At 39.6% G+C, this 24,279-nt stretch overlaps 2 protein-coding genes across 3 annotated transcripts; one reads left to right on the top strand and one right to left on the bottom strand.

Annotated features, from left to right (window-relative positions):
• Positions 1 to 1,846: 1,846 nt before the first annotated feature.
• Positions 1,847 to 12,266, bottom strand: ATP6V1D (ATPase H+ transporting V1 subunit D). 2 transcript variants are annotated; one of them, XM_086613444.1, is made up of 9 exons: positions 12,200 to 12,266; positions 9,298 to 9,415; positions 8,061 to 8,140; positions 6,586 to 6,653; positions 5,847 to 5,891; positions 5,281 to 5,384; positions 4,809 to 4,875; positions 3,263 to 3,341; positions 1,847 to 2,626 (listed from the first exon to the last, which is right to left on the bottom strand). In XM_086613444.1, exons 1-9 carry the CDS (start codon positions 12,238 to 12,240, stop codon positions 2,485 to 2,487), a joined length of 744 nt encoding a protein of 247 aa, XP_086469570.1. In that variant the 5' UTR covers positions 12,241 to 12,266; the 3' UTR covers positions 1,847 to 2,484. The 2 variants fall into 2 exon arrangements, with proteins under 2 accessions (XP_086469570.1, XP_086469571.1); XM_086613445.1 differs by lacking the exon at positions 12,200 to 12,266 and having other exon boundaries at positions 8,061 to 8,877; positions 9,298 to 9,333.
• Positions 12,267 to 12,647: 381 nt separating this feature from the next.
• Positions 12,648 to 23,544, top strand: EIF2S1 (eukaryotic translation initiation factor 2 subunit alpha). The gene is made up of 8 exons (XM_086613665.1): positions 12,648 to 12,719; positions 14,697 to 14,944; positions 16,496 to 16,575; positions 17,093 to 17,244; positions 19,988 to 20,094; positions 21,929 to 22,026; positions 22,940 to 23,083; positions 23,381 to 23,544. Exons 2-8 carry the CDS (start codon positions 14,704 to 14,706, stop codon positions 23,504 to 23,506), a joined length of 948 nt encoding a protein of 315 aa, XP_086469791.1. The 5' UTR covers positions 12,648 to 12,719; positions 14,697 to 14,703; the 3' UTR covers positions 23,507 to 23,544.
• The last annotated feature ends 735 nt before the right edge of the window (positions 23,545 to 24,279 follow it).

Raw genomic sequence — 24,279 nt, 5'->3', positions numbered from 1 at the left:
TCAGGTATATTGGGTAGTCAGTGTTTCATAGATGACAAAGTATTTTATCAATTCTACCCTTTTTTTAAGAAAGATTATTGTAGATGTGTTAGGCTTTTTGGTATTGACTGTTTCATAGTTGGACAAGAAGGTGGAAAGCAGTAAAATGTGTCTGTTAAGGGTAACCTAGCTCAGCTACGTAGGTACTGTCCAAATTCTTGCTGTCACAATCAGCTCAAGATGGTTGCTGAACCCCCTTAGGTATTCAGTGTTGATAGGCAGCCTCAGTCACAGTAAATCACGCCATTAACATATTTGGCTGATGTTTGTCTCCCCTGTTTTTCCAAAATGGTGTTCAGAAGCTGTTTTTGCACAAGTAAGCTTTTGAATGTAGACTTGATGTTGCTTGAAGTTCAGCTGTGCTCTCTTAATTCCCAAGGCACGCATGTACTCGCTGACACCCATGCGGAGAGGTGCTGTGGTAGTTTATAACCATTGTTAGCTTTGTCACCTGCTGAAAGGAAGGGCTTGAGCAGCACTGAGAAACGTACCTGGCTGTCCATCTGCTGCCAATTTGGACCTGGAGCTACCTTGTGTAAGAAATGATTCTGCCTTCTTTAATGAACAATGTGGTTTTATTCCCTTGAGAGTAAAAGAGACTATGCAGACTTCACTGGTGAAACTCTTCAGCTTTATCACAGGCTTTGTAGTGAGCTGTATCAGACTGAAATGAGGGTATCTGCATTTTTACCAGTCCAGATATAATTTAAAAAACAAGTTAGCTGAATTGCATAAAGGAAGTTTTGAATGTAATTACATGTGACTTTTAAAAATACAAGATGTGGGGTTTAATGCCTTAAATAATTAAGGTAACTTTCCTGAGACCTGTGGTTAGCCCCACATTGTACTTTTATACATGTATCTGCACTCTGTATTTTGAGACATGAACTGCACACTAATGTAAAAATGTAAAATATTTCTAGATTTAAAATAAATCACTGTACAATTTTACTTCTTGTAGTGGATTTGGGAGTCGCCTTTCTGCTGTTTTGCTGAATGTGTGAAAGATGCTGTTGACCCATCATTGCCTCAGAGGAAGTTCTGTGTTTCTTCTGATACCATGCATCCAGTGGGAGAGGTAACATATCCTCAGATCTACAGCTTCTCTCTTTCAAGCTGGACTCTTACAAGAGAGTATGGACTTATTCAGCTGTGCTGCCTTGAGCTTCAAAAGAGAAGAGAAATGGCCTTGTGCTTCATACAATTATAAAATGACTTTTTAAAGGTGTTAATAGAAATCAGTTTCCTTGTACTGACCCTGCATCTGCAGTTAAGAGCTGGAACATGTTCAAAACGAGGTGCTTGCCTTGAAGAGACCAGTAGTACTAGAGACAATGTGCTGGTATTACCACCTATGGCATGTGTTTAGTTGCCGATTGCAAACCAATGTCTTCAGGAGAACAGCTCTTCAAACTGAGCAGCATTTGGGGACAGCCTGCTTATCAGCCACTCTCCTAGGCTCCCGTCATCAGCAGAGGACAGGGAGATTCACAGCAAGGATGGACTACTGTACAATCAACCCTGCTTTGCTTGTCAGCCTACTGGTTGCAATGAAGATTTGGAGCAATGTGGATCTGGATAGTTGAGAACAGTTTCTGTGTGCTTGTGGCAGGAGTGGGCCACTTCTCCTTGGTTACTTTATCTAAAGCAGTAAAGGTTAAGTGAACATGGGCACAGCTGGAGAGCGATGTGCCCACTGTGGATTCTAAGTTGGGGGTAGGGCATGAAGTGAAGGTTTTATTTTGAAATCAACGCGACAAGCTTTTAAGACCACTATCTTCTAGCAACTTGAGCCAGACACCAGATGTTTAACATTTAAAAGTTTTACTTGTTTCTAGCACAGACAGTACACAAGTTGGCAGAACCTCTAATAAAAACCACGTATGTTTTAGGCCAATGGTAACAATCGTGCAACAAAAATAAATCACAGAAGACTGTGGATTTCATCAACCAGTTAGAAAACTAGAGTTTCTTTTACTGACATTTAACTTCAACTGTGCCAATACCCACGGTTAAGCAACTTGAACAGTGATAGTTCAGCAGTAAAGAACATTACATGCATCTCTCTCCCTAAATAACATTTTCCTCTGCTTGCACTAGAAACGGGAGCAATTAAACAGGAATCTGATTAGGCAAATCCAGAGCCATCCTGGAAAAAACACAGCTAAGGACAGTCATTCCTACTAAATGAAGAAACAGGCTGAACACGCAATAGGCTGCTTTCCAGACAGTAAAGCACCTGACTCATTTCTCATTTTCCTCTCATGCTGCAGTCAAGTTCCCAGATTTCTAATCTCCCAGGAGAAATCCACAATCCATTCAACTCAAGAATTATACACCAACTGAGAAGCCACATAAGTATCATTTAGACAACATGTCCTGATTTATATTGCAAATGGATGTTATGCATTCTAGGTCCTCTGCTCCGCAAACAACTGTGCTGGGTTACTCAAAGAGAAGGTCTTCATCCTTCTCTTCTGCTAAGAGATTGGCTGGTTCGTGTTCTCCACCAGCAGCCCTCCGCAGCTCCCGTTCTTTCTCAGATTTTTCTTTCAATACTTTTTTCTTTTCCTGGATCTTCTTTAACCTGTGAATAGAAATGTGGACTATCTGTGAAACAAATATGTTTTCATAAAACAGGATAGCAGCAAAGATGCCATATAGCTTGTATGTGATAAAGCTGCGTGGAGAAGTTCCCCGGGAAATGAAAATCCTGTAACAAATGGCAAAAAGCTTCTACTTTTAGCTGCTGCCATTGAAAAAACTTCATCTCTGCAGATTAACTCATTTTTTCGTCCAAACTATAAATTACGTCCTTGACCTTAAACACTGCATTATACTACTCTGCTTGTCTTTAATGAAGTTAATTAACTTCTTTAATTCATTTCAGGTTTGACATTTTTGCTTCAGGTAGCCCAGAACACTGACCTCTATGGCAGAGGTGTCCTTAAAGCGTAACACCTTGGTGTACCGTATTACATCATTCCCTCTGGAATGATAACGACAGCTACGTACAACCTAGTGGTAGGGATTCTTTTGTAACTTTGAGATAAGTAATGGCAGATCTCCAGGTGCCCAGCTCTGGAAACTCAATGTGAAGTAAGAACCATGTCATGTTTAACAGTGTCCACGCCAGATTTGGCAAACAGTTCTCGTAAGTCCCTTCTGAGGAATGGTCTATTTGAGAAAAAGAGACCAGTCCAGTCTTGTGTTAGATATTTACCTGTAGAATTCCTCTCGTTCTCGTTCATCCAGTTCTGTGATGATATAAGAAAGAGTACGCTCGATCCTGGGAATAATCACTAAAAAAATATAAATAAGGAAGTTGTTGGACTGCTGTTATATTAGCCAGGAAATTATCTAATGCAGTGCACAGACGGTTAAAATCAATCCAATAATTCTTTTGGCTATGGGGAAATTTACATGTCTTTCATGGAAGACCATGCTATTTCATTACGGACAACTACACAAAATTGTTTTCTTCAGTAAGCCCAGGACTAAACTAGGACTCGGAACATACAGAATCTTCCATAGTACGTTCTTTTGAAAGATGCAATGGAATCAGTAAGCACTGATCCCTGATTGTTTCTAAGGTCCTTTTTCCCCATGGAAGTAGTTAAAAAAAAAACACGCTGCAAGAGGTGGGCAAGGTTTGAATTAAAACTATGTTCTTTCACCACATTCTTTCAGAAACTTCTGTTCAATATAGCGCTTCTACTCAGAGAATTATCATCTCAGTTTGAAAAAGCCATCATGAAAACAAATATTCAAATGTAACACCATCACAAGGGAAGAGACAAGACATTAAACAAAGCTTTAACACCCAACTGGGCAACCTATGTGTCAGAACTAGTTTTTGAAAGGAAAATGCTGTTACCAGCACTACCAAAGTTATTTGGAAGGCTGCAGAGGAAGCCTTTTCTACAATCAAATTTGCAGAGTGATAAGCTGCAGATAAGGCCTGCATGTTCAAAGGAACAAGTCTATGAAAAACAGTACTGAAAAGGACAGTTTAGAATCACCTACTGAAATAAATTATTGCATACATGCAAAGATGATTAAATCCTAGTTAACCACAACTCGGAAAGAAACCTGAAATAAAGCACCCTGGGTACTGCAGCAAAAGGAATCACAGCAGTATTATGCATGGGTAGTACTTAAGAAATTACAAGAAACAAATTTACAAACAAGAACATGAATGATAAGGAATTCGGATGAAAGAAAAATACCAGAGTGTTGACATTAGCACTGTTCCATTTCATGTAACACAAACCTGAATCGGTTACCAAGATTTCTGTCTGGATGCCTCCTCTGCAATCCCATCCAAAAACGACAAAAAAAATCACCAGCTCTCCACTGGACACCTTTACACTTTTGAAAGCTATTATGCTGGCGATTAGAACATCTTAACACATAGAACCATCCTGTCTTGTTTCTAGTCAATGAACTTGACCAAATAAGTCAAAGTCACTAGCAGAGGCTCCAGAATGTGCTTGTGAAATCTTTGTTCTATAGGTTCTCAATACCACTTCCGGGTTATTCTCATGTTTGCATATTCATTTATCTCTGTGTACTCCAGTCCATTCCGCTGTGCTTTTAACTTTTGTTCTTACTTGCAATATGCTTCACTGTAATGCTTTCTGAAGAGTTCTTGAACTGGTTAGAAAGCCTACTAACAAAAAAGTCAAAAGAGTGGCTTTCATGACGCTGCTCCCCGTCTGGCATGGAGACAGAAAAATACTGCATATCCTGCATGGAATAATACTCACCGTGTTCAATTGCATTCACACGTCTGTTTGTTATTTTAATGGCTTCATCCAAAGTAACAAAGGATGTCTGATGGAATAGGATTAAATAATTAATATATAACAAGCCGAATTCAGCATTTCCATCAATTCTATACACAAAACCACTTGAAAGCCAAAGCCAAGTCTGTAATGTAGCTTTACGGACTACATTCTTGATAGAAGCAGGATTTTCTTCTACTACTGTCAGTAGCGTGGTGAACACTACATTAGTAGTTACAAATACCAACTTCCCCAAGTTTCTTACTGGCATTAATGAATAAGGACTTCTTTGAAGCAGTAATATAACTGTTCTATGGCTGGAAAAGGTTTGCAACTTTGTACAGCACTGGGACTAAAGGACTATAGTACAGCTTCAAGTATTAAGATACAATCACTGAGACTATGTTACTTTCATTTCAGAACAGTGAGAAACCTATTTTTTCCTCCCACCAACCTGTAAGGAGGCCAGTTCCACAAGCAGCTCCACAGCTTTGGCATAGTTCCTCTTCAGCTTAGCCAGCTGCTCTCCACCTCTGGCCAAGCCAGTCAGCTCATAGCCTGAAAAAAAAAAAAAAAAAAAAATCATCAAATAATATTTGTTGCTATTGCTACTATGGTGTTTTCTTACTAGATAAAAATTAGTACTTTACAAACTACAGGGATACAGGCAGCTAAGCAAGTGACAAGCTAAAGCCTTTGCCCGTTAGCAAATTGTCTTTATAATGGTTTTATGTTACTACAGATCATTGTCGTGCATGTCCACAGTAAGACGTACCAGTCTCAAAACCTGGTGATTCAGGACAAGCCTTCTCATCTGAAAAGCTCACTGATTTAGGAAGTTAATATCCACTACAGTCCCTAATAATCCCTCCCCATCCCAGGAACAGGGTAAAGCATCTCAGAAGTAGGCACACCTATGCCTACGATGTAAACTGACTTACTAGCAAGACACGACAAATATTTTTGTATTAGCATAGCCATAGGTACATGGAAGATAGAAAATAATTGGTTTGTACTCACTGTCTCCTCCTTCCTGGTAATGCTCAAAAACTGGCAAGGTTACACCTGACAAAAGTGAACAAGAATGTATGTAAGAGACATAAAGGGTTAGAGATTTATTAAGTACAGCTAACTATTACCCCATTTGCTTCTAATAAATTATGTAAGCTCAGAAGCTTTGTTTCCAAAATTTTCCTATATAGCTTGGAATGATTAAGTCATGCTGGTTCTGACATCTTAATATGGAACTTCATAATTGTACTGAGATCACAGAGATCTACGCATATGAAAAATTCAGGAAAGTATTCCACTTTATTCAGTGTTCAGTTTTATTATGTTTCTGTTTAGTAATGTATTCTCTGTGCTTAAGGAATATTTTAAGCATTTAATTTTGATTTATTTTTCTTGTTTTCTTCATTGACAATTATCGATATTTAATTTCCTAAAACTTATTTAATTTTTTATACTTAATTTCCTGATCTGTTTTTCAGTAAAGCTCTAAGGAAGTTATGCTTTATCTGAAGACCTAGAAATTGAACTGCAGTTTATGTACACTTATTTAATTTTATGACAGGTAAATAACTAAATACAAAAATTATATGCTGTATGTGAAAAAAAAAAAAAAACAAACCAAATTACAAGTGTTCCTATTGTTAGATGAATAAGAGAAACAGAAGAGAAATTTGGATACATTCCTGCATATTTCAGAGTCTCCTCCCACAATTCCCATAAGAGTTGAAATAATCTGGAAGAGAGTCACCTGCTACATTGTCTTTTTTAGCTCTGACCTTGACTTGAGCTTTGTTCACATTTTGGATCACAGTGGTACTGTGAGGAAGAAAACATACATCTCGATCAGGAAAACTGAAGTGGTTCATTAGGTCATCATTATATAGAAGATTAAGTAGTTACCAAATAGCTATAAAGATTTGGATATTGTCTTCAGCTCAGTTCTCTACGCAATTCATTGCACAGACTTTGAAGCTAACACAGAAGCTTTGAAAAAAATAGGTTTCCAGCAATGTTTGGAAATGTAAAAGATGCAGAGTCTGTGAAATGTAACTTTAGAAATGTCTTAGACCAAGTATACAAAGCATAGCTAAAAACTAGCCAGTTATCTGGCAAATTACTTTGAAGTATGTTAATAACATTGAGTCTAATCACCCTGTGAGACTTTTTTCCCCAATAAAAGTGAAGGAATTTCAAGGCTTTTATGCAGACCAAGGCCAAAACATTTTGTTCATTTGAGTTTGAATGTATTTGTTCTTGCAGAACATTTATGAGTTTGTTTACCCACTAACTCTATAGTATTAACAAACTTAAGCCTGTACAACAATTCATCTTGAAGCATTCTAAAGTGCCTTAAGGTCTTCAGAGAAGAGGTCACTACAGCCAACTCTCCTACTGAAGTACAGTTTGCTTACAGGGTAGAATCTGACTAGTGTTTATAGCTAAACACTGCAACTGGTTAGGAAAGCAAACAGCACCCTACCCCAATGAAAGGGCAAAAGGACTTTTCTCCAGCAGCGCACAGATTGCTCCTGTGTCTGATTGCTCAGTTCTTCCCCATTGATTAGTAGTACCACCAGCTGAATCTTTAACACTTCCCCAACTTTATTGCACAAGATCTACGCACACTTGAATGGATTACACAAACACCCTAGTTAGAACTGTAATTTATTAAAATACAATTAAAAAATAGCCTACTGGAGAAAAAAAGATTTGTTTCCCCTCTCACATACAGCCCTCACCAGCCCTAGTGAGACAAGAGGTCAATGAGATAGGAGGTTAGAACAATTAGTAAAATTTTTTTGTATGACTTACTGAGAGAAAATAACACAATTGCATCTGGCCCTCAAATTCACAAAAAAGATCAAAATAATAAGCATTCCAATACTCTGCTATAAATGCTTATTTCTCTACACTTTAAATTCCAAGCTGCAAAAAGCAATACCTTCTCAAATCAAGGATATGTATGTACAGTAAATTCTGTTAATCTTTCTGCTTTGTTTAGCTTCCACTGGAGTGTACATTTTCATCATGCAAATTGTCTCTCTCCTGCAGTGATGTCTCCCACCTTTACCTAATGGAATTCAGTTCGTCCTGTCCTACCCTGTCTACTGTCTTTTTTTTTATAAAGTGCATTTAAGAACTTTACTTTTTTTTCCCAAAAGAGAAATTAACAATTTATTGATCGCTCTTTCCCATGACATCCTCAAGATCAGCAATCCTCACCTGAAATCTCCTGCTGTAAACTTTGCCTCAGCAAGTGAAAAGGCAGCTTCTCTCATCACCTCACCCATCAGCATCTTAGTCTGTTTTTTTAAAAAAAAAAAAGAGGCAGCAAATACAAGATACGTCATTACTCCTTTTCCAGGATAAATAACAGCATAAAGGGAAGAATAAATTTAAGAGAGTGTGAAAGTCCTGTATGTATAGCTTACTTTCAAACTGAAAAGGCAATTCCCGGATGACTGGCAAACAAAAAGAAATATTTCAGCTGTTTCACTGACCCAGTGTCGAACTCGCAGAAAAGGCAAAAGACTTGTCCGTCTGAATAATCGTAACATTCTACTACGTGGAGGTTATCCCAAGAAAATGGCTTAGCAGGAAAACACTTCCTTCGTATTATACTGAATGCTATAAGACAGCTGCAGTTGTTTTTCAGCGTACAGATGTATGCGGCTTTGAAGCTGCGCTCTTCTCCTACTTCATTTTTTCCCAATTTTTATGCATTTGAAGCTCTTGTAGCCAAAAAAACACACTACTGAGAAGCAAGAGGCTGTATGTATTACACAGACTATAGAAAATGATATACTTAGTGCCAAGAGCACAGCAACAAAGCATTACTGCTAACCATGGATAGCGTAGCAGTTGCAGCCAAAACAGTAAAAGGAAAACCCATCTAGTATGGTAGAACAGAACAAGCCATATTCGGCTTTACCGAGTATCTGAGATTTGTCATTCATGTTGCAAAGGAAGAAGCAGGACTCAGTGTTTCCTCATAAAGGAACGAGTTCCATCTGGACAAAACTTCTGCTTCCCGGTGTACCTAGTCATGCAGGAAACATTATAGATCTGCAATATTCTCTCAAGCCAGATAAAGCAACAAAAATGGGGCTACTGAACATGTTAAATTCATTCCTGAAGTATCTGGCAGCATCAGAGCAAATTCCCTGTAATGTAGAAGAGATGATAGGGAACTTGGGACACAAAAGACAGCAGAGCTTAGGACTGGTTGGAAAGAGGTGAAGAATACCAATCTTACAAAATTTCTATATTATTGCAGCCAGAAAAACATAATTCTGCTCATCTGTCCTCAGTAGCCTCACTTATAAGAGCAGGTTATCCACAAAGTTGTCCTACTTTCCAGCCTTCCTGATGAAGTTAGCACAACAGGAATGCACAACTGACAGAACAAAGAGATTTCAAATAAAGTGAGCCAAACAGAGGAAAATTCTAATTTACGTACCTCAATAATTTTCTTAAGGATCTGCCTGAATCGAAGTGTCAAAGCATCAGATTTTTTCTTCAAGAGGTTCCGACCTGTTTGGGCTCCTTTCAAACGAGCCTTCATAATGGTCTGAGCCCTGTTAAACACAGGAATAAATAAAAATGTGCTGCATCATCTGAAGCGATTAGGAAAAAACTTGTGCAAAGTTTTCTGACATGGACATGACCGAAATTATGAAGAAACCAAGAAACATCAATGCAGTAAAACAGGATGGCCACTTCAGGATATAATTTTATATTTCCCATTTAAAATCAAGGGAATTTATTATACTTATCTCCATCTGATTACAATTACAAGATTATTATCTGTGAAGTCAAAGATTGTGGAAAATTGACAAGCTATTTTTCAGCACTTCCATAAGAGGAAATAAGAGTTTTCATTTTTCTTGATGACTTGCAAGTACCAGAAATGCACAGAAATCAAGCTACCCCAAAAGCCCACCGTCAGTGTGACACTGGTATTGCTTTTAAGCTCTTTTACTGCTATGTCAACTTCTCAAAATCAGACAACACAGCAAATTCTTCATGTGATCATCACTGTTGGTGCTGTGTTCTGATTTTACAAGATACAGCAGTCATAGACTCTGGTTTAAAGAAAGAAGTACGATGATTTTGTATCTTCATATGCTGCACAGGAGATTTACAAGCTATTTAAGACAATCAGAAGTAGCTTCATTTTAAAAGGGGTATCAGTAAGCTAGCTATAGCATTGTATATCCTTTACTTCCAGTAGCACCCTTACAGGTTTCTCATATGGAATCAGGAACTGCAGGATCCAAACCTTGCTTCCCTCTCTGCTGTGGAGAATATTTTCATTTGAAACATCTTTTTGATTTACATTAAGTAGAACAGCAGGAGCTATACTACAAAAAACACGAGCTGTACTAAGTTAAGATACCACTCTATGTGCTGCTGCACACAAAGCACAATACTCAAGTCAACCGTATGTGAAGAGAAGCCTTATGCACTTCCTCTCTGACCTTGTAAAAGGTTAGTATCATTAAGATTCTGCCTACACAGTGGAATCTGTTACTTTCCACATCTACTGGCATGTGATGAGAACAGATCCATTACTATCTACCAAATACTTATAACTAAAAAGCACAAATACTTTCTGAATGTTTAAGATAAAAAAAAGAAACAACACAAACACCTAAGTCAAAGAGTAAAAAGACAGCTTTACTTTCACAAAAAGCAGGTCTCTTGTCACCACCTTGAACTAACTTGTTTGCTCTGTTCACCACTTGCCAGAGACTGGCTCACTTTCTAGTTCAAGCAAGATTTCACAGGCTCTGAGAGTGCATTAAACAAAGTCTTGTTTACTGTCAAGGAGACTGAGCAGCTTCTGTAATTGATCATAACCAGCACAGAACAGGCTCATACCAGCAAGCCACATTATAAAAGACAAAAAACCACCCAAACCTTGTGAAATTCTGTTCTGTCAGTTAGCAAAAATAATTGTTGCACAGGCAGGCCATCTTTATTTTATCATCCTAACTTACACTCCTGTCAAAACATCAGTCACATTATTGATCTATTACCTCATTTGAAACAGGGTCTGTAGGTATTAAGCCTTTGTACATCACCACCTTCTTGCTACAATGACGTATCAGCCCACAAAACCAGATACCTTTTAGAAGTGACTGAAGTGCCTGCTCCTTGGACATGTAAACTGAATGAAAAGAGCACTATGGAAGCGCAGGAGTGAGACCGGTGACTTAGTATATGCAGTAATTTATTTCTGAACTAATTTTCAAAACAGAACCTTTACCATGTAATGTATTAACTCTTCCATACAGACTGTTATGTCTTATGTCCTGAGCTCATACCTGGGGGAATAATTATTATTTTACATTTGAGGTTTTCTGTCCTGCAAGGCACCTTTTTATAAAGACTACATGCAGGCACCAACCCAATTTTATGCAAGAAGATTTGAAACAGCCTTTCACCTTAAGGCAAAGTCTTTCTATCCTTGAGAGTTCTGAAGAGAAACTGAACAGCATTACAGAAATTTTATTAGCCGATTAGTTTCAATTGTTCATGTTCCTTCCAAGGAAGGAAGCTGCTGTTGTTGGCAGCTTTCTAAACCTTGTCAGGAGACATCTGATTTCATGACAAATAGTTTGCTGTCAGGACCTGGAAAATTACTTGACTGTCCACTGCACTTACGCGTTTTACTTCCTTCTTTTCTAACACTTTATGGCCAACCTCTTGTACAGCAGTATCATCTCTGAAGAAGGGAAGGGAAGCTATGCTTCGATTTGTGCGTTTTTTCTTGTAGATATATTCTCTCAAATCGCTCTTTTTCAAGATTGAGGTGTGCGTGATCGCAAGATTTTGATCAGCCCCCCCGCTGGAAGCTGCCTGCGCCTCGGCACCAGCCCCTACAATGGCCTGGCGGCTGACAGCGCTCGTTTCGAGCCTGAACAGAGAAACTGAGGCGAAGCTCTACCTGCGGCCTTCGACTGCTCAACACGGCGTTCTACACAAAGCCCGGAGGGACACCCTCCTCGGGGCGCAGGGCGCTCGGGGCAGCAGCAGACTCACAGCCAACACAACGACTTCCAGCGCCGGAGAGCAGGCGGGCAGAGGAGCGCAGAGAGCTCCCGCAGGGCCGTCCCGGGCACGGCCCCGCGCCGCCGCCGCCGCCGCTCCCGCCCCGGCGCCAACTCTCCCCCGCGGCTGTGCGCGGGGCACGAGCCAGGCCCGGCCGCCGCGCCGGCGCCGGCACCGGCACCGCTCACCCACCGGGGCGGCCCGGGGGGCGGCCCGGGAGCCGCTCGCCCTTCGGCCGGCCCGCCCCGCCCCCTCAGCCCGCCCTCGCGCGCAGAGCGGCCTGGCCCGGCCCGGCGGACACTCACATCCGCGAGGGGAAGATCTCGATGCGGTCCTTGCCCGACATGGTGGCGGCAGGGCTCTCTCCGGCTGTCACCGCTGCCGCCGCCGCCGCCACGTGACGCGGCCCGGCAGTTCCCGCCCCCGCGCGAGGCGGAACGCAGGCGGAGGGAGTGCCTGGATGTCGGCGCGGCCCTCCGCGAGTCGCTTGTGGTCACGTGACCCTCAGGGACGGGAAGGAAGAGACGTCATCGGCTCCTGGGTCTGTTTGTGCCACTTGGAGGTCTCCGAGTCTGTCCACCCACGTTGCTCTCAGCGCCCGGTCCCGGGGGGCGCTCTAGCAAACAACGGCCTTCTGCATCGATGCTGAGGCTCTATGGTCCTGAGGCCCTGTGGCTGGCCTATCGCGTGCGGAGGAGCGGGGGCGGGGCGGGCTGGCGCCTGCGCAGTGGAGCGGCAGCGGCCGGGCGCACGCTGAGGCAGGAGCGGGACCGGCGCGAGACAGCGGGCTGCTGACGCGGAGAGGGGCCTCGCGGCCGTTGCCAGGTAGCGGCTGCGCCTCGCCGCCGCTCGCGCCTCGCCGCACGGCCGGGCCGCGGCTCCTCCTGGCCGGGGCCGGGGCAGGCCCGGCCCGGCCCGCGGGGGCGGCCGGCGGGGGACTCGGCGCGGCCGAGGGCTGGGCCCGGGCGCTTGGGCCCGGGCGGGGCGGGCGGGCCCCGTGCCGCAGCTGCGAGCTCTCCAGCCCGCGGGGCCGCGCTCCCCGGGGCGCCGACTCACCTCTCGCCCTCGCTGTGCCAGGTGGGCCCTTCCCGGCCCGGCAGCGGCTGTCGGCCGCCCTGGGGACTGCTTCCCTTCCCCGGTGCTGTAGGTCTCGTTGTGCTTTACCTGTGTCGGCGACGCTCCAGCGGCTGGAGGAGTCGCTGGTCAGGAGTTATTTCGGTTTTGCCAGCTTCCGCGGAGGCTTGTGCGGCCGTGGGAACTTAAACCTCTGCTGAGGCGCTTCTGACGCCTTGGAAGGATGATTGGCGCTGTATTGCTCCTGAGAGACTTTCCACAGAAGGCCAAAATAAGCTTTTGTCTGTGGAGAGGAGTAAAATTCGTCTGTGTGCAGAGCAGTGTTTATCCGTTCTGGCTTGCCGTGGTTGGAGTTTGTTGCTTTGCAATATATCTTTATTCTGTATCTCGTAAGGAGACGTGTGGGATTGAGGTGAACTGCATTAAGTGGACTAGAATAGCAAACTGTAAAGTTTTTGGGTTTAGCCTTGGAGTTCTTCATTCGTCTTCAAATTGTGTGAAGTTTTATGGAACCTTTAGAGGTGTGTTTTTATAATTCTTTCCTGGTCTGTATTTTCTCTTTCTGAAAGTTAAGAATGGAAATAACGGTGGACACAGTCTTCTGAATTGTATGGCTGTGTGTATGTAACACTTGGCATTACTGTCTTCCTCTCTTTTTAATTTCTTGTATAGCAGGAAAGCATTAGCATTGATGTAAAGACTGAATAAAACTTCAAAACGGTGAATACAACAAACTTGCTGAAGGTGTGATGCATTTGACACAGCATCTTAGGCTCCTACTGTTGTAGGAAACTTTCTGTATGAAAGTTCTAGGCATAGACAAAAGAATTGAAGTAACCTGGTTAGCAGTGACGAGTATGTGGATTCATCATCAGGAAAATGAAGCAGTTTAAGCATTCCTTCATATCACTACATGATTATGAAGCATTAATTTTGTACTTATTTTGAATGTATAATGAAAGAATCCTGTTTTGGTTTTCAGAATTTTTCTTTTTTCCCTCCTGACTAGCAGTACGTTGGGGAGTGCTTTTTTTTTTTTTTCAGTGGTTCATTCATGTCAGGCCAGTTCTGTCTTCTATTCTGATTATTACCTTTGCTTTCTTTGCTGACAGGTAGCCTCTGGAGCAGGTCTTACAGGATTTTTTCAGACATCTCGTGCTGAGTTTAGAAAGTCATATTCTTAAGCGTAGTCTCTTCCTTCTCAGTACTACAGAAGCTTCGCTCTACCTCTTATTTTCTCAGCCTCTCACATGCTGTCTTATTATGTGCATACAAATACCGCTGTGAGCACTGCAGGCTTCTTCTCTCTCATGTCCTCCTGTTGTTAAAATCTGATTGAAAATTTTGTACAGCCTCAGGAATTTATGTGAATGCAAGGTGTACAGTGCTACCTTTTCACAACTTAAAGTCTCTTCTCTACAGCATGCTACGGATAGGTAGTATGATAGTTGAAGTGGATAATAAAGTCTGAGTAGCAAGCTTTTTCTACTTTAATGCAAAAAATTAGCATCTTAGCAAATGGTTGTGGTAATACCCAAATTCTAGTGAGCTTATTGTTTAATTTCTATTAAAACCTAAGTATGAATTGCAGAAGCCTTACCCTAATTTGCAGGTTTTTGTACCAGTGTTCCTCTCTATCCTCACCAGTCCTTGCTGATTTTTTACCATATTCGTAGGAGAAGGCAGTGATGTAGTATGAAATAGAACTTTTGTTTCTTTCTGCTCAAGTTCCAGAATGCCAGGACTAAGCTGTAGATTCTACCAGCATAAATTTCCAGAGGTGGAAGATGTAGTGATGGTCAACGTTCGGTCCATTGCTGAAATGGGAGCCTACGTCAGCCTGCTGGAGTACAACAACATTGAAGGCATGATACTTCTGAGCGAGCTATCCAGAAGACGTATTCGTTCCATAAACAAACTCATCCGCATCGGGAGGAATGAATGCGTCGTGGTCATAAGAGTTGACAAAGAAAAAGGTATTTGTGGATATTGTGGGCTATAGCAAGATTGAATTCATAGAGAAATGCAGGTAAACTAGGTGACTTAGATATTCATTCATTTTGTCAGGGTTTCCTAAGCGCGCTTAAGCAAAATAGAACATCATCATACCATCTGATACTTAAGATAGTTCTTCCATTCCTCTGTGTCCTTTGGGAATTGGGTTAATGAAGATTGATCACATTCAGTAAAGATATGCTTAAGTGAGTCCTCACCAGCTCGATGTTTGGTCAACAAACCATAGTGAAATAGAATTTTCTTTTGATACCTATGTAGATTTTCTAAGTCTTACCTGAAGAGAAGGGTCATGTAGTCATGTTATCTCATGTAGAGATAAAAATCTAAATGGTGAGCATTTAATGCTCACAGTCTGTCCTCTTCATTAAAAAATCTTGAACCTTGGCTATAAAATAGATGTCGTGAGTAATTATTGTACTACATGAATTCTGTTAGTTACAAGTTGAAATTTTACAGGCAACTTTGTCTTTTCCTGTCTTCTGAATGTTTGAATCTTTTACTCTAAAGGTTTTTTTAATGTTTTCTACTTAGAACATGTTGGATTTTGATAATACTGTTCCACACATCCTTTAAAATCTATATCCAGGTTTAAAGAAATAATAAAAATAAACACTGAGCACATCTCCTAGAAACCTGACTGTTAGTATGATGTTTCTCCAGTAATATGCTTTTCTAGAATACTTCTGAAACTGCAGTTAACTCTGAGATTAAGTAATGAATGACAGGATAAGAAAAAGCAGAGAGAAAAGACAGACAAGAAGAAACTTATTTCAGATAGATCTGAAGTGAAATAAGTTTCCCAGCATCTCTAATGAAAGAATACATCCTCTTACAGCTTTATTTCGTTCTCCTATTTACAGAGAAACACGTTTGGAATTCACATAGTGGTCTTTTATTGAATCTTTCGGGGAACCTGTAGTTTGTGAGAATTAGGTGGAGGCCTTTTCAAATTTAGTAAGAAATGGTTCAAAAGGATTTTCTTCACAGACAGTTCTCCCAAAAAGGTATCCAAGGAGTTAGAGTCAGAACCTGAGACCAGGCCTACTTTATTAGGAAACCATTCAGAGCTAAACTGATAGAGTGCCAACTTTGAATGAAATTGAGCTGAGCACTACAAACATATGCCTCAAACTTGCTTTTTTGTATGCTGGTATGATTTTTGCCAAAACTCTGTACAGCAACATAGAAGTGGATCCCTGATTGCTGAAATATTATGAAAATTTAGTCTACGTTTGCAGAGAAAACATTAAGGCAGTGATTTTAAAGGATGCTGTACAAAAGATTTGCTATTGTTAAGTATTTACAGTTTAAATAATAATTTAATGTCCTAATATGGTTAATGATTTGATCAAATTCATTAAGATTTGGTTTTGTTACTTTCTGTAGGGATAGATAGTGAAGGCAAGGGGCTGATCCTGAGCCAGAGTGTTTGTTCTTTATACTTTTCTTTTGAAGCAGTTAGGCATAGTTTGCATAATGCTTGACGCTTTCAAAATGATTTTCCCCAATAGGTTACATTGACTTGTCAAAAAGAAGAGTTTCTCCAGAGGAGGCAATCAAGTGTGAAGACAAATTCACAAAATCGAAGACTGTAAGTTGCTTTGCTGTATTGAGGCACTGTGTGTTGCCAGCTTCTTTCCTGAGCACCCAAAACGCATAGACATAAGACAATCTGAAAATGAAGTATTGTTCTCATTTATTAGGCATGCTTTGATTCTCATTTACCCATGCGAATATATCTAACCAGTTCATCTGTCCATGAGTGCTCTGGTAAGCTGCTTCTTCATTAATGAGTAGATCAAGTAAGATGTCAGTTGAAAATTTGTGATGTAAAGGGGTATACTTTTATATATATATATATATATATATATATATATACACACACTATATATGATCAGAAATCCGTTAAGTATATGCTTGTTTAGCACACTGGACAAACTACCTGCATGCCTTTTCAGTAAAATTTAAGACATTGACTCTCACCCTTATTACTGTATGGTCTTATGCTTCCAAGTAGGCAGCTTACCATTAGATATTACTTTTTATTCTAAGCTTTTGTTTGGTTTTGGTGTTTGTTTTGGTTTTTTAACACCCCTTTTGTGTTCAAGGTTTACAGCATCCTTCGCCATGTTGCTGAAGTCCTGGAGTACACTAAGGATGAGCAGCTTGAGAGTCTATTCCAGAGAACTGCCTGGGTATTTGATGACAAGTACAAAAGACCAGGATATGGCGCTTATGATGCATTCAAGCATGCAGTCTCGTAAGGACATCTTTTCTACTTCTAGGGGTTTATTTCATAATTGTAGAGAAGTATTTCCTGGAATAGATCCATCATAATGTTCTCTTTGTTTTTTGGGGATTTTTTTTTTTTGGTTGGTTGGTTTTTTTCAGAGTCAGCATGTAGACCGTACTGGTCAAGTAAACCTAGTAAATTTTGACATCAGTCTTCTGGTTGTTTATTGTAGGTTTCTCTGTCTTTCTGTAGGTTTTTCTGCTTTCTTCAAGTTCCCAGTGCTCTTCAAAAAGAAGGCTCAAAGTTGGCTTGTTTTTATCCATCTTTGAGTCTGCCACTCTGTCATGTTTTTAAAAGCAGTAATTGAATTTGATATGGAGAAATACTGAAGCATTGGTGAATAATACGTTTTAAGTATAAAAGAAACATGATTACAAACACTGGAGGGATTTCTGTTGCTATCGATGACCCTGTGACATTTCTAACAGAAGCAGCAGCACTGAGCTAGGTTTGTCTGTGAGAATTTGCCTGCTCTTAGTCCCAAGCAGATGTTATAAAAAATATCTAGCTATGTGTCTGAAGACGTTTCTACTCACAGCTGACTGTCACTCTTCCATTGCACAGGCAGAGTTCTTTTTTAAATGCAACAAGCTGGCTTGTTACTTCCCTACACTTCCAAATATAAAGAATGGGGATGAAATTAACTTAGAAATGTAATTATGAACAGAAAGATGGAAATTGTGATGCCTAGGGAATATGCACTGAGATAGATTGCTCTTAATTTTTTATTATATCTCGTATTTCAATTTGCTTTCAGAAGTAACCTGTTTGGTTTCCCTCTAAAGATTCTATCATGTAATTGGCAATCCAAAAATAGATTTCTAAATAAACATTTCCAATTTTACTTGTTTATAGCACATAAACCTATGAGTAATGAACTTGAGTTGAACACTAGATGTCAGTAATAAAATTTTAGAAACTGTGTTAACTTTAAGCAGCAAGGCACTTGGTAGCATTTTAATTAGCTTAAAACCATCTCTGTGTTTTTGGGGAAGAGTCAACTTGAATCCTCTTTTAGACTGAATGTGTTCTGTTTCACAGAATAATACTAATTTTCTAATGATAGCAAATTTACTGGTAAAGGACAAATCTGGGCACATTGCTGCAGAAGGAATTCCAGATCATTCTGTAACTGATAAATACTTAGTTAAGCACCTGTATATTAGAAGAACAAAAAACTGTGGTTACACTGTCTGTTTAAGCTTCTTTTAAACTCAGAAAAATTCCTGAATACACATGCCATTTGTTGCTCATCTACCATTCGGGTTGGAGCACAAACTTCTGAAGCTGTTCTCAAATCATGTTTCTACCAGTAATGCTTTCAGATTTCTGACAATGGACTGCAATTTTCATTTGTTTCTGTTGTGCTTCTACATAAAGCTATAGTGGTTGAGCAGAAAAATGTGGATATTGCCGCGTTGCTGTGCTTGCTGGAGGCTTAGTGTGCCCCCTCAGAATTTGACTTGCTATTTGCTTCTTATTACTGAAGATTAGTGTTTGGAGGTTTCACACAGATGGATACTTGTGGCAAAGTTTTAAAGTATATTTACCCTCCGATCAGTAAAAATTAAACGTCCAGGACCTATTTGTTGAATGCTTACCAAATGCTCGTGGAAGTAGCTCAAAGATTTAACAGAAGAGATTGTAAATGAAGAAGCAGAATTTGCACGTGCAATAAATTACTTCTGTCATATGGATTCATATTTTCAATGTGTAAAAAGCTGTCATAATTCTGAATTCTGTTTCCTTATGTTTGGCCCTTCTACTAATCTGTACTCAGTGCATAAAATCATGAGATGACGTTTTATTAGCAGCGGAGACCAATCTCCATTATTGCCTCTGGGTTTTGGGCCCTATTATTTCATGTTTGCCTGCTAGTAGTATTGCAGGTGATCTGGTATTGCTTTTCAGAGAACGGCAACTCTTTGTCTCTGAAGAAAAGGAATAATTTTTTGAGGAGCTTTTTTGTTATGGTCTCTATTTCAGATATATTTTTGGATAAAATTAATACAGCAATAAAGAGATTTCACACCACTTCCTCAGACAAGAGCGGCTAATTTATATGGCTAAATAGCAGAGGAGTTTGCCTCTGTGATCTCTGAATTTTAAACTATTAGCTTGTGATCTAAAATACCTGTGTTCTTTGTTTAGCCAAGAATGTAGCCAGCAGATAAATATGTCTGTGATCCAATCACTGTTAAAAAGGAGTACAGAATAATGTGGAATGAGTATAGGTTACTTTATAAAGTGACAAAAATCTTGTGTTTGTATGAAATACGAAAATAATTCAAAAACCTCAGATCATCATGGGTTCCCTTTCACGCAACACGGGTTTATCTCCACATTGGAGGGAACATAAATACCAAGCAGCTAGATATTTTTGTCACTCTGTGCATCATGTACAAATGGAGCTGGACAGAAGTCGTTACCTTTCTTTAAAAAGTAGTAATTAAGATCTTTCCTTCCAGGAACAGATTGAGTAACCTTCTTATCTTCTTTATTGTTAAATGGTTCTAATGGAAAATATTTTGGAAATAGATGTGTTTATTTTCTTCCAGTGTTTCAGTGGGCTCTTAAGAAATTTCCCTGTTTTCATTGCCCAGTAGATCTCTATGATTATGCATAATAATATGGGGACAGCACCAGAAGTTAATGTTGTGTCATATTCCACTTTAGTATAACTTCTGTAACTTTGCTTTGTGTATCTCAGAGACCCTGCCATCCTGGATAGCCTGGATCTGACAGAGGAAGAGAGGCGTGTATTGATTGACAATATTAACAGACGTCTGACACCGCAAGCAGTCAAAATCCGAGCTGGTGAGTTCTTTTCAGGTGTTCACTGAACACGTCTTGATGCTTAAGTCAAGTTAGTGTATCTTGTTGCAAACTATAAGCTCAGTTAAAACCAGTGGTGGTGCTGATATTTGAGAGGAACTGTTCTTCGAGAGTTAAGACACTTTAATTAAAGATTGCTTGCAGAATGCCTACATGGGTTCTATTTTGAAATCCAAGGTGGATTTGGCTTTTATTTTTTCCCCCAAACTGCAGATTCCTTGGGACACAAAGTACTTGTCTTGATGTATCATGCATTCTGTCATACTGCACTGGTACACAAGGAATTGAAATATTTCGAAGTTATTACTGCATCCACAATATTCTTTTTCATCATTCAAAGCGTCAAATTCTTTGGTTCCCTAACAGGATGATTGATCTCTGTCAGCACAACTAGGGCATAGGTCTTAGCCACTTGTCCATGAACACGTGAAAATAGTTCTGACTTTCCTCTGGGTGTATTTCTAACATTCAGCGGGATATATTAGTTCAAGCTTAGCATGTCTCTAATGTATTCGTAAAGTGCATGAGCTGGTTCGTCTCTTATTAACTGTGTAGGCAGAAAAAGCACATGACTGCACTACTTAAGGAGGCATACTTCAAAACTGTAAATCTGGTTGTACAGCTAACCAAATAGCCTAAAAGCGTGCTTGCCATTAAACAGATAGTCAGTGTGGTAGGGTTCCATTTCTTAACTAGATTGAGAAATTGCCTTTGCTCTGCAAGGGTATATTGAAGAGCATTAGCACTTGTTGATTACTGTGGAGAGAAGAAAAGGTAAACCTCGTCCACATGACAGTGAAGTCAAGGAGAGAGTGCAAAAAGTAAGGTAATGAAAAATTCCTTTACCTGTTACTTTAGTTCACCATGAGTTAACATGGACTTCAATAACGTAAGTGGGATTTGATTGCGATGAGTTGCTAACATAATTGGAACTTCATTAGTTTTGAAAATAAAGTTACTTGACGAGCATGGGACTTACTTCCTTCATCTTGCCTATTTTGTTGTGATGGTCTAAGTTGGTTTTAATTTTGTCTTCAAAGCAAGCATAGAAATTGGCTTGTAGTTTCATCCTGAGGCTGACTGGGATGCTCTTCTGTGAATTTGTTTGTGATAACTGAGAATTAGCAGGTTGTTGTTAGACACCTGGAAGTGAGTCTAACTTCTCTGTGTAGCTTAGTCTTGCACCATTGCTACATAGGTAAAGAAATCTTTTTTTTTTTTCACTAATCAGGGCATTACAGATATGACCAGCATTAGTCTATGCGTTGATTTCCAAACATCTAAAAAAAACTTTAGCTAACTATGGCTTTGGCTATGTGTTAATATAACTTACTTTAAAAAATAAAACAAAAATAATTCCAGTACTCCCCAAGTGATGCCTCTGTTGTGATTGCTGACAGAATTCCATGAATTCATGGATATGTTCTTTTTCAAGTTTAATTTTTCCTGGTAGATATTTTATTTTGGCTGGTATTTATTGCTTTTATGTCTTCATCTCTCCGTATGAAATACATAATGATTCCCATTGAGTTTATTGGGTGAGAGGTGAGTGAATATGGGTATATGATTTCATATCTTGGCTTTTCAAAGCACAATTTAAAATGTTGTACATATAAAGAATTTATGAAGACTTTTACCTCAACTTACAAGTCAAGAAAGTTAAATACTTTCCTCAGCTTTGGGAGCTACTGAGCCTCTTATTGTGGATAAGCATTGGATGCTAAAAAGCTTTATTAACGATGAAGTTAAAAAGCTTTAAAGATTCTACAGCTTTTGGTAACTTCAAAGTTTTATTGTTTGTATTCCTCTGTCCTAGATATCGAGGTTGCCTGTTACGGTTACGAAGGCATAGATGCAGTAAAAGAAGCTTTGAGAGCTGGCTTGAACTGTTCCACAGAGAACATGCCCATTAAAGTAAGTGTCTGTCTTAATGGTGAAGTCAAAAGCAAAGTTTTCTGATGCCCTCAGGTACCAGTAGCTTGCCATTGTCACAATCATGTAGCTGAGAAGCCACATACTTGCTTTCTGATTCTTCTTTAGCAGGTCTGTAACAAACTTCCTTTCAGCTATGTGATGTGTGACTGTGCTGTGGCTTCCTGAGTTCAAGAAGCTGTATTTATTCTGTGCAATTTATTCAAGTCCAGTATTGGCACACTGCGTACCTGCTGCTCCTTTATATAGCCTTTGGTAGGGAGCAACAAATTTTATTGTCAGATACAAAATTATGTAAGAAAAGGAATGTTTGGTCCACATATGTTTGAGTGTTGGTAGAATGGCTACTGTACCCAGGCCTAGCTTTTCTTCCTCAACAGTTTTAGGATATCAAGTGCATTACTGAATAAGTGTTTTCATATAACTTGGAAGTACTTCCTTCTTTGAAAATGGTTTCTTATAAAGGTTTCTTGTAACAAAAGGAAAAGTTTACTCATCCAGTCATCTTAAAAAAAAAAAAAAAAAGAGTACTGTTTGTCAGAGTCTTTTAATTGTTTGAAAAATTTTGTGATAGGCTGCTTTATTGATCTGCAAAGTGGATATTCTCTCCACCTAACTATGTTTGCCTAAGTAAATATACTATGTAGAAATAACTGATGTTGATGTTGGAAATCAGACATGCCATGTACTTTCTTGTCTGCTATTTCTGCCCATGTTGTTTATACTTCCAGAAAGGGTTTTTCTAACGGAAAAATGTTTCTTCTTCTGTGAATTGTACATTCACAACAGTGTTGCTCACTTTGCTTTTGAGAGTTTTCTTTCTTTGTTTCGTTACTGAGTTTGCTTTTTTTTTTTTCCCCTTTTCCCCCACACTCCCATCTCTATACTGTAATAGATTAATCTGATAGCACCTCCTCGTTATGTGATGACTACTACAACACTGGAGAGAACTGAAGGACTGTCTGTTCTAAATCAAGCCATGGCTGTAATTAAAGAAAAAATTGAGGAGAAGAGAGGAGTATTTAATGTGCAGATGGAGGTAAGAACACATTGCATTCTAAAATGGTTTTTTTTCCTCACATGGTTTTTAAAGTAGAGCAAGATCAGTAGTGCTAGGAGAAATTTTAGTAAAAAGGTATTAAGAAAATAAAATAACCCTGAACTTCTGTGTTCCTTAAACAAATAAATGGGCAAAAATTCTAATTTTCCTAGTTTTTATTGTGTGACTTCAGGATGTATTTTATCTCTTGCTCCTTATGTAGAATCAGAGCCTACAAATATATATGGTCTTTCTTAATGACAGCTTACCACATGTTCTGTTTTGGGTTTTTTTCAGCCTAAGGTGGTTACTGACACAGATGAGACTGAGCTTGCAAGGCAGTTGGAAAGACTGGAGAGGGAAAATGCTGAAGTGGATGGGGATGATGATGCTGAGGAAATGGAAGCCAAAACTGAAGACTAAATATTCTGAGATATTTAGAAGAGAGACCACATGAAAAATTAGAGACCCTGTTGCAAACACTCTGGACTAAATGTTTCCAGTATTGAAAGCTTCAAATGCAAATACTTGAAGCGTTTTACTGTTTTTAAAAAGACCAATATGTGAAGGCTCTTCTAAATAACATCTGATGCAGCAGGTTACACAAATAGAATCCCTTGAAGGGAAGGTTTCTAGTCAAATTCAAGACACAGATCTGGCCAGAGGGAAGTTGCAGCCCCATGCTTAACATTTTCACACGTAACAATTCCTAACTGGGGATTACAGCTCAGTGTATCTGTTAATGGTCTTTCCTGGGAGCAGCAAAACCAAGCAAGCTGAACAGTTCTGTATGGAATGTATTTGAGCAAATATTCAATAAATTTCTGGGCTATGTAACTCCAAGATTTTTTTTTTTCTCTCTTTTGTCACATGGCCTAGAGTGGTATGAATGTAAAACCTGGAAGGGTATGATCAGTGAGTGACTCCCCTTTAACATTAGAAGGACTTTCTTTTGTTTGCTTTAAATCACCCTAAGAATGAGTGGAACAAAATGTTTTTCTTGCAAGTTTGTTGATGTAGACTTGTTTAAAAGTGCATTTCCTTTGTTTTGCATCTACGTTTAGGGACAGAGAACTTGAAAACCTTGAACGGAGCTTGTTACCATTCCAATAAACATAGCTGATAAACGAAAAATTACATGTAGTTGCACTTTGCTCCTATAGGTGAATATAGCAGGAGCTTTAATGAACTTACTC

This window comes from Tauraco erythrolophus, chromosome 6 (genome assembly GCF_009769465.1).
Source record: "Tauraco erythrolophus isolate bTauEry1 chromosome 6, bTauEry1.pri, whole genome shotgun sequence".
Taxonomy (NCBI): Eukaryota; Metazoa; Chordata; class Aves; order Musophagiformes; family Musophagidae; genus Tauraco; species Tauraco erythrolophus.
The sequence above is the reverse complement of the archived record's forward strand: the minus strand, read 5'-3'. Positions and strand labels throughout refer to the sequence as shown.

Excerpts from the sequence above, each read along its gene's own strand:
- ATP6V1D (XM_086613444.1), bottom strand. The coding sequence starts at position 12,240 with ATGTCGGGCAAGGACCGCATCGAGATCTTCCCCTCGCGGAT. Across the intron at positions 4,876-5,280 it reads TGGAACTGGCCTCCTTACAG|ACATCCTTTGTTACTTTGGA; the intron begins GTTGGTGGGAGG and ends CTATTCCATCAG. Across the intron at positions 2,627-3,262 it reads GAACGAGAGGAATTCTACAG|GTTAAAGAAGATCCAGGAAA; the intron begins GTAAATATCTAA and ends TTCTATTCACAG.
- EIF2S1 (XM_086613665.1), top strand. The coding sequence starts at position 14,704 with ATGCCAGGACTAAGCTGTAGATTCTACCAGCATAAATTTCCAGAGGTG. Across the intron at positions 16,576-17,092 it reads AATTCACAAAATCGAAGACT|GTTTACAGCATCCTTCGCCA; the intron begins GTAAGTTGCTTT and ends TTTGTGTTCAAG. Across the intron at positions 23,084-23,380 it reads TATTTAATGTGCAGATGGAG|CCTAAGGTGGTTACTGACAC; the intron begins GTAAGAACACAT and ends GGTTTTTTTCAG.